Consider the following 15,336-nt stretch of genomic DNA (forward strand, 5'->3'; position numbering starts at 1 on the left):
GCCAATAGCAAAAAACAGATCCTTTTAAAAACCTAATCGGTTAAGTCGGTTCACTGGTTAACTAACGATTTGACCAATTTTTTCATCAATTTTTTACAAGCCGATTTTGGAGTCAACCGGATCGATTAGATGACTGGTTTCTGGTTAATCTGATTGAACCAACTAGTTCGGTCCGATTTTTAGAACCTTAATTCTCACACTGTCATATAAGAATGTCATTTTTATACAATACATTCCCTGTATGTGTGTGTATATAACATTTTTAAAAAAATAAAGCAACAAAATAGAAAAAAGATGGAATTAGGAATGACAAATACATATGCAAAATTAGGTAACCGTAGATATTACCCACGATAAAAGATTTAACAAGACCAAAAAAATATTTTTACGAGATGAAACAGGACCTGCCTCTGCAAATAAAAGGGGACAATAGTAGATGTACTTGTTTGATGGGGACTCATCAAATTTTTGCGAAGGGTGAAATTTCTAAAATATCTTCATTTGTGTATACATTGTGTTTTAATATGATAAATTTAGTTTTTTTTTGGTGACTATATGATAAATTTAGTTTAAATGTATTAAATTATATTATAATTGTGTTAATTTTTTTAAATGTTTTAAAGATTGATATCCATTTATAGTTCTTTGGTCTGCTTAGGCAAGTATCAGGGTTCAAAATTCGTCTTGTGTATGCAACAACTCATTGAATAATGACAAACCCTTAAATGGAGTTCCAATCTGCGACGAATTAGTCATTGGTCGTTGAATTGGAGAATACCGCGAAAAAAAAAAAATGAATATCTACAGGTATCCACTTCTCCAATAAAAAAGTATATAAAAATCCATAACAAAAATGAGACAAGGACAAAAAACATTTTCCTAAATAGAGCTCAAGACGAAAATCTACCCATGATATCCATTGTCATCCCTAAATGGAACATAATTATAGAAGCGAAAAGATTGAATGATTTCAAGGAGCTTTCTTCGGTGGAGAAGGAATAATCTGGATCTTGAAAGACCAGGTTGTAAACTCAAATAATAAAAAATACATGGGTTGATTCACAAATAAAATAGAGTAACGGTTGGTAAGAATTTGGAAAAAGTTTAGAATTTCTTATTACAAGAAAGCACCAAAATCCATTAACAGGTAGGGTCAAGTTGGGTTGGGGTCATTGGCAAGCTTCGTTTGGAACTTATAGAAGGAGACGGCGCTTCACGATAGAAGAGATCGAGTGATTGAACGGCGCAAAAGTATAGATCGGGATCTGGCCGACTTAAGGTTCCCCATAAAGAAGGCAATTGACTACATGGGGCAACTAGGGATGCAAGTACGTTATGTCCATGACGTTGAGTTATTTACGGTTTGATAATGTCGATGACATTGAGTTATTTGTGATTTTTTATTGTGCGGTTTATGTTGATGTGACCCATTACTTCAAGCTTTGGCGCAGCAGCTCCGATTCTACAAGCCACCGTCTTTTGCGGAGGAGGTTGAGGAACAGAGCAATAAAGAAGAGTGTGGGAGCGGTAAGGTTGTTTCCCAAGTGGGATTTCCTGAATTGGCCACACCAGTGGCTCAGAACCCTGAAAAGTTCAGACCAAAGAGAGCTGTTGTTTTGATCTGCCTCTTTGAAGGGGATGTCGATGATCTTAGGGTTATATTCACTAAGCGCTCTTTTAAGTTCTCTTCTCACTCCAATAGGTCCTGTATTTTTTGGGAGTATTGTTTGTTTGCATGTCAATTGTTTGGGAAATTGTCTCAAATAGATTAATTTTGAATTTTTGTTATGGTGATAATATGGTATAGTAGAGGAAGAAGATAAGGATGATGGGGACATTGCAAAGGAGGAAATTGGGTTGGACCCTGAATTTGTCAATGTTTCTACTGTTCTTGAACCATTCTTGTCTAATGTGTGCTATTTTATTTGATACTTGGATAATTTAATAGATAGATCCCTGGCTTTCTTGTGTTTTTAAAGCAAAACGGTGTATTCTCTAGTTGTGTGTGATTATGATTTTAGCTGTAGAATTCAGACATTTTAAGAGAATATTGATTTTTGGTTTTCACAAGTCACTTATTAGTGAAATTCAAGATTCTTGATTTATTTTGATTATGCAACTAGATGATTTTCGGTAAAATAGTAATTGTTAAGTAATGTTGGTTCGTCCGTATGAGGGTGGTCGAGCTATAGCGATTCCGAGCGGGGTGTCGTCAAGGAGGAAGAGCTATATGTCGGCCAGACTGGACACCGCGGCGGGAATACCTGCAAAAGATACTCCGACGCTCAAGTCAATAATGAGTCTTAGTGAATATGTCAAGCGAATATAAATCTGAGAATAGAACCTGATCTTTAGCGGAGGATATGTACTCGGCTTTATAGGTGATGTTTTGCTTGTTTGTTGCGGATAAGTCCGAAATCCTAGGTTGGTTATCGTGTTTCGTTTTGGGTGATAAGATTTTGCTGACCACATTTCTTATTTTCAAATACGTGGATCCGACTTTATTGTTTTTGTTCCGAGTTTTATGGGTGGCTGAGGTACAGGTTACGTATCAAATGTTAATGTGATTATTGTCTTATATCATAATTACTTCATAAGATATTAATATCTATATAACTCTAATGGGTGGTCAATGAGTTAATAATGAGATACATCTCCTTTGTTATGATTGAGGGTTTATGATTCGATTCTAGTTCACTCGTTATTTCTGGAAATAGAAATCTATGAATGATATGCTAGAAGATCTTCATTTCTATACATATTTCATTTTACTAGTTAGTATAGTCACTAACTGTTGTTTAATTTGTAATTTCATTGGTCAGAGGCACACACTCATCTTTGTACACGACCACATTGAGGTGGAAGCCATCTACACCAAATTTAGTGACAGACGAGACGGTAACTTCGGTGTTATTTTCGAAGGCTGGCAGACTTTGCTAGCCTGTGCAAATTCAAGTTCGGAGGTGTTGAGGTGTTTGATGTCATCTCAATTGAGCGAGTCACAATACTGCAGGTCCAATGTCGCGACGAAGCTGAAAGTTCCTTTTCTTATTAATCAGACTAGTATTTTGTGGATTATATTAGTATATAACTTTTTAGGAATTTCGTTAGTTGATGTACTCATTCTGATCAAACAAGATACTATGGTTTTTGATACACTATTACTATTAAGGATGTGTTTGGCAAACACGTGGAAAAGGATAGAAGTGCATTTAAGTTCTTTGAACACTATTTTTTCATGTTTGACAACTTTTCACGTGATTTTGTATCCTAAAAGCGCGTTCATTTGAAGCAAGAAATGGACGTTCATCTACGTTCATTTCACGTGGGTTTAGGTTTGTTGTTGGTCATTATTGATTTTAATAATTTTCTATAATTTTTTTTATCATTTTTAATAATTTATTTTCTATTTTTATTTTTTATTTTTAATTAAATTTTTTATTATAATTTTGTTATAATATGAATTATTGATTTTATTAAAAACGATGAAGTAAATAAAAAACTGATCACACATAGCAATAAAGTCATAAGTAATAAAATGTTATGGTCTAAAATAAACAAATAAAATAATATTGAGAATATTAAAATAATTATACAATTTTTTTTGTTTGATATTGTAAAATTTATCATTGTAATTCTTGTGTACTGTTCATTATTCTAATTTTTTATAATATGTATTATTGTTCTTATTAAAAATGATAAATTAAATAAAAATCAATTATAAATAATAATAAAAATATAATTAATAAAAAGTTAGAACCTACAACAATAATAAAAATAAGATTACTGAGAGTACTTATAAAAAATACTAAAATATATTATTTTATATGTTATTTTTAATTTAATAAATAAATATTAATTTTTATTATAAAAAATACTTAAAAAATTATAATAGTAAAAAATTATAACATACTAAAATAAAGTACTATAAAAAAATACTATATAAAAAATACTAAAAAAAGTATAAAAAAAGATAAAATATATTTAAAAAAATAATATCATAATTTAATATTATACTCTTTTAATAATTAACTAATTATCTATCTAAGAATGATTTTAACTAATATTAACTAGACAATATTTATTTTATCAAAATCAATTTTAGTATAAAATTACTAAACATAAATCATATTGACATAAACTCACTGCTACCTAAAATCAATTCTATTAAAAAAACTATCACTCAAACTCGTTGACAAACATCAATCCAAACAAATATTAAACAAACACTAAATCACTTATGCATGTGCTTTATTTACTAACAATATTAATGGCTTCTATTACAATCTCGTTCCAACTTTTCTCCTCATTTTCAATTCCATCTTCAACCTTCTTGTTTAATTACACAAATTAATATTTGTTTACTTTAATAGTGATCTCTATTATTAATTTTCTGTAAACTCATCTCTCTTAAATTTGGTGTAAATTTAAATTATAATAAATTAAAAAAGACTTACAAATATTTTACATACACCAAGTTTTAAATTATTATAATTCTTGAAATCACTTGGAATTTATTATAAATTCTTTTTCGTCAGCTTTCAAGTTTTTTCATAAAGTTGTACAGGAGGATATAGATTTCATTAAAATATAAAGTAGTATTTGATAATTAAAATACGGAGTAGTTTTTCGGTAGATTATGAATAGTTTATTCAGGCTATTTATTGGAATATAAATTTGTATTACAGTATTTTTTTAGTAGGATGTGGGTGCAGCTTATGTTGCAAAGTTAAAAAAAAAAAAATTAATTCGTCTAAAAAAAATTGATCATTAAATAATTGGTCTAATCAAATCAACTTAAATCAGTGTACAAACATACTAAACTTTGAGTCAAAACTAATATTTTTAACAATTACTGTATAAATATTATCCCAACCCTTTATTTAACATTTTGTTTCATGATTGTTCACCGTTTTAAAAAATAAAAATATTTTTTCCACAAAAAACATTCTCTGATTTCAATGATATATTATTTTAGAAAATTCTGTGACGTTGACTGCAAAAATCATCATGTCGTGCTATCTCTACAAGCATATTGGAAGATCTCCGCTTATATGGCAAATATGTGCTGCAGATAGGACATTTATTCTCAAATTGTGTGACAGAGAACTAAATGTTTCATTTTCTGTTTTCTGCCAATGAGGTTAATTACGAATATTCAGATTGTTACGTAATCAATGAATATGGACAGCATATATGGATTCAGGACATAAACCTTTTTATTATTGAAACGTTGATTGGATAAACATATAAATAGGTTATGTGAAAATAGAAATTATGTTAAATAATCTATTGTTAAATTTTGTGATATTTTAAAAATAAATTAAAAAGTATTATTTCTAAAAATAATTTTTTAACTTTAGATATAAGGATATATTTTTTTTAAATTTTTGGCAAATTTATTGCATCTTCTAACCAACTTCACTTTAAATTCTCATAAATAAATAATTGGCTGACTCAAATTTTTAAACTTCACAACAATGGATAATGATAACTATTATCATTATTTTCATAACATATACAAGTATATAGGAGTACACAGAAATAAATCGTATTTTTTATGAGAAATAATAATTGTTTTTTAATTTATAATAATAAAAAATTATTGTTAAACAATAAATATAGTATATTCCCGTATACCTAGGCCTGTATGAAAACGATGATAGTGGTTGCTATTGTTCCGGGCGATATTGAAGAAGCCATGATTGTCTGTGTATTTTTGTTTACTCCTCTGTACTCTTGGGCTGCATTTGTTTTTGAGAACAAGATAAAATAAGACACTGATAACAAGACACAAAAAATAGAAATACAAAATTTTATATTTTTGTATTTTATTTGGTGATAAACTAGAATAAATTTAATTTATTCTCATTTTTTTTTCATTTAAAAAAATTGAGAAAAAATATAATAATAAAAAATTAAGAAATATAAAATAAAAAATAAGTCGTGTCTTTTATTGTCTTTCCTGTCGGGATAGATACAAAATACATTAATTCATTATCTTTTGATACAATATTTCTGTCCATATCTCAAACATGATTTTATATTTTTTATCCTATGTGTTAGTGTCCTGTCTTTATAAACAAAAACAACCTTAGAAATGATGATAATAGTTTAAGAAGGGAGAATTTGGAGTGCGACAAACTCGTCTTAAAAAACGCTAGAAATTAAAATTAAAAAAATTTTGTTTCACAAAAAAATGTTTTTTTATTTATTTAAAAAATTCTCTCTTTTTAATATTCTTTATATTTTAGGTAAAATTTCATTCTTGCAAATTAGGTGAAATCTCATTTCACATATTACACATTATTAATAAAGGTACAAAACAAGAAAATATAAAAATAGCATTTGAGCGATTATAAATATATGTTATCCATTTAATCTAATTTTCAAGCTAAAATTGTTAAAAATAAATTTATAATTACACAATAAATTTTGTAAATTATAAATTATTCAAAAATATTTGATATGATTATTTATATTTATTTATAATTCTATATTTTTTTATAAATTTATAAATTAATATAATTATTATTTTAATATATATTTTTTCATAAATTTTGATAAAAATAAATAAATAATATTTGAGAAAATTCTACTTCCCTCTCCTGCGAGATGCTAAAATAACACTCTCTTTTTTTGTATTTTATAAATATACATTCTCCTCTTTAATCCATTTTAAACTTTTTGTATTAACTAATATTAACTTTATCTATTTTTTAAGAAAAATAAATTATTTTTTTGAAAAACATTCATTAACAAAAATTTTATTTTTTTATCATTAAATTTTACTTACTAAAATAACCTTTAATAAATTATTCTTTTATTGATAAAAATACAATTTAATTAATAAAAAAAATAATTTATTAAAGAATATTTTGGTAAGTAAAATTTAATGATAAAAAATAAAATTTTTGTTAATAGATATTTTTTAAAAAATAATTCATTTTTTTTAAGAAATGGATAAAGTTAATATTAGTTAATACAAAAAATTTAAAATAAATTAAAAAAAATTTTAAATGTTAAAAAAAAAAAATGTATATTTATAAAATATAAAAGAGAGAAGTGTCATTTTAGTATCTGACATGGGAAGGGGAGCCGAATTTTCTCGTAATATTTAGTCCCCTCCACTACCCACCGAGTGGCGAGTGCCCGGCCAAAAGGCCTTCAAGTTTCAACTCAACACTCACACAATTGTACTCTCTCTCTTTCTCACACCCACATTTCGTCGTAATTTCCCGATGCTCTTTCTTCCCCTCTCACAGTGATTCAGGTGTATGTCACCTGCATACTCTTCTTTCCAATGATCAGAAAATTTTCCCTCTTTTTTTAGTTGAAGAAAAGCTCAAATAGTTTCTTAATTTTGATAATTTCCCCCTATGTTTGATCATTCAGGGTTTTTGATTTTGATCAATGGGTTCGACGGTGGATACACTCCCAGCTAAACGTCCCGCTCCAACTGGTATTCTTCATTTCCTTGTCAACCGTTTTTCTTTTTTCGTGTAATCTGCCTTGAATGTTGATTGCCAGGTATAGTCAAATGTATGTTTTGTTGTGTTTTCAGTTGCATTTTGTTTTTGATGTTCTTCTTTAGTTAACCGTTTTCTGTGGAATATTAAATTCCTCTGTTGAATTCTTGAGTATATAACTTTTTTGAGTAAAGTATGGTTTTTGTGGGGAAGTCCTATTTGTGTCCCTAAGTTTAAATCGCCTTATTTGTATCCCTAACGTTTATAAAAGTGATTCAATGTTATCTTACTATCAATTATATTAACAAATCAGATTATATTTTTCAATTATTTTCACTTGGATGTATTCATTTTCAATTAGGTCTCACTTGGATGTGTTTGATTTTAATATTATACCTACTATTTGTGTTTAGATTTAATTATGCCCCTAGAAAAGTGAATTATGTAAATGTTGTAGGAATTAGTTTCAACTTTTGATGAGCTATTTTTCAGAGTGGATCATCGATTCTATCCAGACATTTGTATTCTAACTTCAAGAAGAGATTTTTAAAACTCAAACTAAAGTGTTCAAGATGTGTAATTGACGACAGGATAACATTGAATCACTTTTACAAACGTTAGGGATACAAATGGGATGATTTAAATATTAGGGACACAAATAGGATTTACCCCAAACGTTGGGGACAAAAACGATACTTTACTCAACTTTTTTTTTTTGTTTTCTGTCAATTTATTTTGGATTTTTCCAATTTTTATGGATACATATTGTGAATTGTGAATTTGCTGTTGGTATATAAGGTTCTATAAGTCAGTTTATGCTTAATAGTTGCCTCGGTAGTGGTGAAAAGTGGAAACCTTCAAAGATAAGTACTTCTGATTCTGAGAGTGAATTGAGGGCTAAGTGTGTAGAAACTAGAAGTGAGGGTCAATAGTAGTTTTGGTTTCTTCACTGTGGTTGGTTGAGATTTCTCTGGTATGATGATGGGTGGATGCTTGTGCTTTCGATTGGGCTTTAAGTGGACAAGCTAGTCCACATTTTCTTTGTTGTTTGAAAAATGTAAACTGGTGAGTTTTCTAACACTAACACTTATAAATTTTTCGGTTTGGTTAGGTGCCGAATGGTGTTTAATCAACAATGATCATTGGAGTTTAAGTCTTTTATCTCATGTGGGTTGCATTTGGAAGGGAGACTGGATTGAGAGACAGAGACTAAACTAAGTTTTTGTATTGTGTTTGGTGTAAAATGTGCTGAATTGAATTATGTTTTAATATTATGTTTAGTTTAAGATAAATATGGAGATTAAATGATAGATTTGGAATTTGAAAAGTTAAATGAGAGTATTTTTGAAAAGAAATGTTATTAAAGTTTCAGTATTCATCCCCAAAAGTTACTGTCTCCTGTGTCTCCACTTTCTGGAGGTACTGAAGGGACTGAAATTTTGTGTCTTGTGACTGAAATTTTAGTTCCAGTTTCTTGCCACCAAACACAATACTGAGTCCCAGTCTCTCAATCTCAGTCTCAGTCTCAGTCTCAGCCTCTAGAAACAAGCGATACCCTGATGTATATGCCCATTTTGTCAGTTGGCATTGCATCATATTCAGTATATATTGCTTGGAAGAAAAAAATATTTATGTAGTTTACCCTTAGTATAGTTTTTCTAATCTCTCCCATTAGTGATTTCATAATTTTCTGTGTTTATATGTATATTGCAAGCTGGTCAATTTTTATTTATTTATTTGAGAAAAAGAATAATGCATTAATGGGTGTTACTAGTGCATGAGTTTTGACTTGATATATTCATTTTTGGAAACCAGAATATTCTTCTGAGGGACACAAAAGACTGAAATTGTCATCTGATGGCTCCCCATACTCAAATGTTGTGGATTACAGTGACCCATTTGCAATATCTGCTGTTCTGAACCGGCTTGACAGTGGGGAATTTGGAAGTGTCACGAAGGACATAGAGGCCCTCAGAGTACAGAAAATGCAAATGTTGGGACCATACTTTGCAAAATACCCTTCCCTGATCAATCAATTATTGAAAGTGGCAACTAACCATACTGAAGAAACTGTCAAATTGGAATTTGAACCAGTTACTAGTGCACATCAGGGTCTGATAAAGTTGGAGGGTGGGCAAATTAAGAATGTTCCTGCAGCCCCAACATCAATCGTAATTATTGATTCAGATGATGAGGATGATAATGATAAAAATTCTGATCCTCGATTTCATCAAGTAGTGTTACCTGCACCAGTAAGACCATCTCCTGCGCTGCAGATGAATGTAAGTGTTTCCTTTGCTTTTGTAATTCTTTGTATATTGCTACGTTTTGAGATAATAAGTATTGGCATGCTGGAGCTTTTAGTAGAAATGTGTTTGTACCCTGTTTACTTCAGTGCTGAGTTGATTGAAGTGGGTTTTCATTAGTTGTGCAACTGATAAAGTTGAAAAATGAAATACAAAAACAATGAGATATCTACATTTGTAAATTTAAATTAGTAGTAGCTTGTACCATCCTATTTGTACCTGTGTTCCCCTTACTCCTACTAAGCACAACTTTAATGTTGAAATATGAATAGTTTGTTATGAGATTTCCATTTATATTTCAGAATAGTTCAAACTCATTCATTTGGATTAATGGGTTGGGACTATGATAGCTTCCTTTATAAGATTCTGTGTATGCAGATTTACTTTGTAGCTTCTGTTATTTAGCAGATGCTGCTTTTCTAATATGCAAGTTATTTCAGTGACATCCATTGCCATTTTATGTGCAATAATGCTTGATAACAGGGTCATGCTCCCATTGAATTCGATGAGAAAAGTAAAGTTCCAAAAATTGAGAAAAGTCTGGATGGTCAAGATACGAGTCCCAGAGACAAAGGTATCTATGTTGGTATACAGGAGGAAGAAGATGAGGTTGAAGAGAAAGATGATGGCTTAGGTGATATTTGGAGGGAAATGTCAATGGCTATAGAATGTTCGAAGGTATGATTTATTGATTTTCTTTCTTATTATCTTTGGTTTTTTAGAAATTGAAACTGTATTTGTCCAGTTAGTTTATGGGTACAGTTTCCATGTTTTCTCGCTTGTGGTGCTTCCCTACTAGCTGTCTTAAGCTGGAGATATGGGGAATAAATTGATATTAAAAAATTATGGTCTAATTCTTTCTGAGTAAGGCAGTTGTTTCTTAGCACTTGGCATCATGACTTGTTAATGCACATAATCTAAGAAATTTTCTGAATGTTGTTATTAGCTAACTTAGAAATTATTTGGTTTTATTGTAGAGACAAGAAATGGATAGTGAATGTGATTTCTGTGTATTGAAACCTTATAATTAATGGAACATAACATTAATACTCTGGCACTTCATGCTCGGTGTTATACATGCTCTATTCATAATACACATATGCAAGTCTGCTATGGCATGTATATTTAGAGTATGCTTTTATTTTTACTCCAGAAAATTTTGTCTATATGGTAAAAGGTTGTTTGTGTTACGAAACCAAGATTGTTTCATGCACAGTTGTTAAGATGCAATCTTGCAAGACTGCATGATCAGCTATTGATATTGCAAGATTGTTATTATTCTGGGATTGCCAAGGAAGATCATAAAATCATTGGAAACAAAGAAGCAACCTCATTTCTCTATGTTTTTCATAAGAGAAAGGGGCCACATGGCCTCTTTCCCTCATCTTCCCCTAGTCCTTGTGCAACCACGTTCAACGTCAGCTGCTTCAAACTTGTGTTCTGTTCTGTGTTCTTTCATCACCTTAACGTCGATGAAGTCAAAGGATATGGTGACATCAATGATGTAGATGGAGACTGTGGAAGATGATAAATTTGATTATCATGGCCTTGATTTGCTATGTATTCATCATTCTAGTAATTAGGATCTCCTTCATTTGTTTTAATTATGTTTTAAGCTTATGTGTTACAATGATGTATGCGAGTTTTAAGTTGTGTATTTCCACTTGAACTTTTTATCATTTGAATGTAATTTTCAATTTAAAGTAGGATCTTTGATCTGTGTTATAATTACACAGTTTATGTGTTTCTTCCCTGGTTAATTTGTGGTCCCGCTTGCTATTTATTAGAGAATGTTGCTACTCTATCATGTACATCAGATTTATTTTTTGGTTCTAAATTATACTTATTATGGATGCCTTTTGGAGTTTCTTCAATACTAATTTTTTCTTGTAATATAGCAGCGTCTCTATCTTGCTATTTCACTAATTTGTTAATTGTATTTCTATTAGGATGCTTCTATGAATGTGCTCGATGAAGAAGAGGAAAAGGAGGAAGACTGTGATCATTCTTTTGTTTTAAAAGATGATCTTGGTTATGTTTGTCGTGTATGTGGGGTTATCGAAAGAAGAATTGAGACCATATTTGAGTTTCAGTACAAGGTTTGTCTATTTCTCTACCTGATTTGTTTAATTATTTTTATACATATGGTCATAGACACTCGGTAAATTTATGAAATTGAGAATTTAGGCATGGGACTTGAACTTAGATGTATAGATTGAATACTTTAGCAGTGCATGGCAACATGAAAAGTGAGACACCTAGGAACTCATTTTGTTATAGGGATTCTAGACAAAATATGCTTTTGTGGTTGAATTTGGTGACTTTTTATGTTTGATTCTGATAGGGAACCAATATTAGGAGTATCCATGTATCTCAACTGCTAAGATAATATAGCAGCAGAGGGTAATTTGGTGACTTTTTGTGGTTGAATTTTGTTCTAGGCAAGAATCAGGATTTGGTAAACTGAGAAGGACTGAACACTCTACATTTGCTCAGAGCAGTGTTATTTCATACTGTTTTGTTTTCTCTGGCTAACTATTGCCTTGATATTTAGCTCAGTAAATCAAACCATAGTGCAGTGGTTGTCATGTGCTCTTTCTCTTCCCTATTTCTTTACTCTGTTGCTAGCTATTAGATTCACCTTAGTTTTGTTAGGCACCCTTTACCAAACCAACATCATTTAATAGGAGGTAGTCAACTTGTATCATGTGGCTTGCTCAATTGATTTTTGTAAAACATGACCTCATTCATAATACTAATGATATATGATGAGTTATACTTGGGGGCAAGAATAGTTAATTTGATTATTTTATGTTTGTTTTGATTTGATTGCAGGTTAAAAGGAGTACAAGGACTTATGCATCTGATTCATGGAGTTCCAAAGAGAAAGCTGCGATGCTTGGGATCCACGTAGCTGAAGATGATCTTGTAGTGACTGATATTTCTGCACACCCGAGACATATGAAGCAAATGAAGCCACATCAAGTCGAGGGATTCAATTTTCTCGTGAGGAACCTCGCGGGTGATAATCCTGGGGGTTGCATCTTGGCTCATGCTCCTGGATCAGGGAAGACTTTCATGATAATTAGTTTCATGCAAAGTTTTCTGGGCAAATATCCCAATGGTAGACCGCTAGTGGTGCTTCCCAAGGGAATACTATCAATTTGGAAAAAAGAATTCCAGAGATGGCAAGTTGAGGATATACCACTTCTGGATTTTTACAGTGTGAAGGCTGACAATAGATCTCAGCAACTGGAAGTTTTGAAAAAATGGAAGGACCAGAAGAGTATCCTTTTCTTAGGATACAAACAGTTCTCCACAGTTGTATGCGATGATTCCACCAGCAGAGCATCAGTAGACTGCCAGGAGATATTGCTTAAGGTTCCTTCTATTCTCATTTTAGATGAAGGGCACACTCCAAGGAATGAGAATACTGATATCATGCAGTCCCTTTCCAAAGTTCGAACACCTCGAAAAGTTGTACTGTCAGGAACTTTATATCAGAATCATGTGCAGGAGGTGTTTAACATCTTAGATCTGGTGCGCCCGCCAAAATTTTTGAAGATGGAAACTTCTAAGCCTATTGTCAAGCGCATTTATAGCAGAGTGCATGTACCTGGTGTTCGAAACTTCTGTGATTTAGTCGAACATACTTTGCAGAAGGATACTGATTTCAGAAGAAAGGTGGCTGTCATTCAAGATTTACGTGAGATGACAAGCAAGGTGCTTCACTACTATAAAGGAGATTTTCTGGACGAGCTTCCTGGTATGGTTGATTTCACAGTGGTGCTCAACCTTACCTCTAGACAGAAGCATGAAGTTGAGAAATTGAAGAGGCTTTCCAGGAAGTTCAAAATATCTTCTGTTGGCAGTGCTACCTATCTTCATCCTAAGTTGAAACCTGTTGCTGAAAAATGTGGTGAGAACTCCATATCCGATAACATCATTGATGAGTTGATTGATAAGCTAGATGTGAAAGATGGGGTGAAGTCAAAATTCTTTCGCAACATGCTCAACATGTGCGAGTCTGCTGGGGAGAAGCTTCTGGTTTTCAGTCAATATCTCCTACCTCTGAAATATTTGGAAAGGTTAGCAGTAAAATGGAATGGATGGAGCCTTGGCAAAGAAATTTTTGTCATCTCAGGAGAATCAAGCCCTGAACAACGGGAGTGGTCAATGGAAAAGTTCAACAGCTCGTCTGATGCCAAAGTCTTCTTTGGCTCAATCAAAGCATGTGGGGAGGGCATATCACTGGTTGGGGCATCCCGCGTAATCATTATGGATGTTCATCTCAATCCATCAGTTACTCGCCAAGCTATTGGCCGTGCATTCCGACCAGGTCAGACAAAGAAAGTCTTTGTATATCGGTTGTTGGCAGCAGATTCTCCAGAAGAGGAAGATCACGCTACTTGTTTCAAGAAGGAGTTGATTTCAAAGATGTGGTTTGAATGGAATGAGTATTGTGGTGATAGTGCTTTCGAAGTGGAGAGCGTCCCTGTGAAAGAATGTGGTGATTTCTTCCTCGAAAGTAATTCATTAGCTGAAGATGTTAAAGCTCTATATAGAAGGTTAGTACTCAATCTTGCTTCATTATTGCATCATATATTTATGCAGTTTCTTTTTCTCTAACTTCATGTTGTTTATGTGTATCAGGTAGGTTTTAAGGCAGGTTTATGTGTAAGAAGTCTTCTTTCTCTGCTCCACTGTTGGTACACATTCTTGTTTACATCAGCTCATCATATAGGACACAATGGTTTTTTTCTCTAATATTTGTCCTGTTTGTGTATGGCAGGTAGATTCTTGCATGTTTTGAATAGGGAGAATCCTTCTTGTTCTCTCTGGTTCTGGGAGTAGGTTTATGACGGTCTTGATCAGAAAAAATGGTAAAATCACCGAATGAAATAGTTTTTACTCTTTAGCTACAATTATATGTGATTTTGAACCCCACTTTGAGCTGGGAGTTCCGTGCTCTTGATTTAATATCTGAGCTTGTTAATATGAGTTTTTTTAGCATCTGTTGATTATTTGTTTTTTGTTTCGAGATTGTACATGTCTATTTTGGTTTTGTTATGAATATATGCTTTTTCTCAAGTTCTTGATGATCTGCGTGTCTTAAACCAGTTAAAATAAAAGAAAAATCAGTTGAGATGCTATAGTTTTAAAATTAGCATAACAATACTTACGTGTTATAATTTTGTCACTTGGTCCTTGTTCAATTTGTCAACCAAGCATGTATTGTAAGTTCTGGTTATACACCAAAAAGTACAAATCGATGATTCCTAATGAGATTAAGGACAAGATTGAGGATGGAAAGAGGATGTAATCAGAATGACGATTCTTATCTTAAACTATCATAATATGAATTAAAGTCGGTTACGGTTTTGCAAATTTAAAGTAAGTTACATTGTTTTAAAAAATAAAACAGTTGCCAAGTAATTTATTTTTAATTTAGGTGTACATTATGATTGATGGGAATGAAAACAAGTTGCAATTGCAAATTTCTTTTTGAAATGTATGGAGATGGACACTCTACATCTACTCACATTTTTTCTTTTTCCATT

General features: G+C 31.6%; 2 protein-coding genes across 6 annotated transcripts; both read left to right on the forward strand.

Annotated features, from left to right (window-relative positions):
* Positions 1-1,307: 1,307 nt before the first annotated feature.
* On the forward strand, positions 1,308-1,929 carry LOC130946054 (nudix hydrolase 15, mitochondrial-like). Its single transcript, XM_057874733.1, has 3 exons — positions 1,308-1,332; positions 1,441-1,725; positions 1,808-1,929. The coding sequence occupies exons 1-3, from the start codon at positions 1,308-1,310 to the stop codon at positions 1,927-1,929; spliced, it is 432 nt and encodes a 143-aa protein (XP_057730716.1).
* A 5,222-nt stretch (positions 1,930-7,151) lies between these two features.
* LOC130944590 (protein CHROMATIN REMODELING 35) lies at positions 7,152-14,866 on the forward strand. Of its 5 annotated transcripts, none has more exons than XR_009072073.1 (8): positions 7,152-7,273; positions 7,396-7,462; positions 9,285-9,751; positions 10,259-10,453; positions 11,725-11,874; positions 12,611-14,343; positions 14,429-14,484; positions 14,568-14,866. XR_009072073.1 is itself a non-coding variant. In XM_057872975.1 (8 exons), exons 2-7 carry the CDS (start codon positions 7,414-7,416, stop codon positions 14,430-14,432), a joined length of 2,598 nt encoding a protein of 865 aa, XP_057728958.1. In that variant the 5' UTR covers positions 7,152-7,273; positions 7,396-7,413; the 3' UTR covers positions 14,433-14,480; positions 14,568-14,866. The 5 variants fall into 5 exon arrangements, 3 of the variants coding, with proteins under 3 accessions (XP_057728958.1, XP_057728957.1, XP_057728956.1); XM_057872975.1 differs by having other exon boundaries at positions 14,429-14,480; XM_057872974.1 differs by having other exon boundaries at positions 14,429-14,452.
* Positions 14,867-15,336: the final 470 nt, after the last annotated feature.

This window comes from Arachis stenosperma, chromosome 8, assembly GCF_014773155.1.
Source record: "Arachis stenosperma cultivar V10309 chromosome 8, arast.V10309.gnm1.PFL2, whole genome shotgun sequence".
Lineage (NCBI taxonomy): Eukaryota > Viridiplantae > Streptophyta > Magnoliopsida > Fabales > Fabaceae > Arachis > Arachis stenosperma.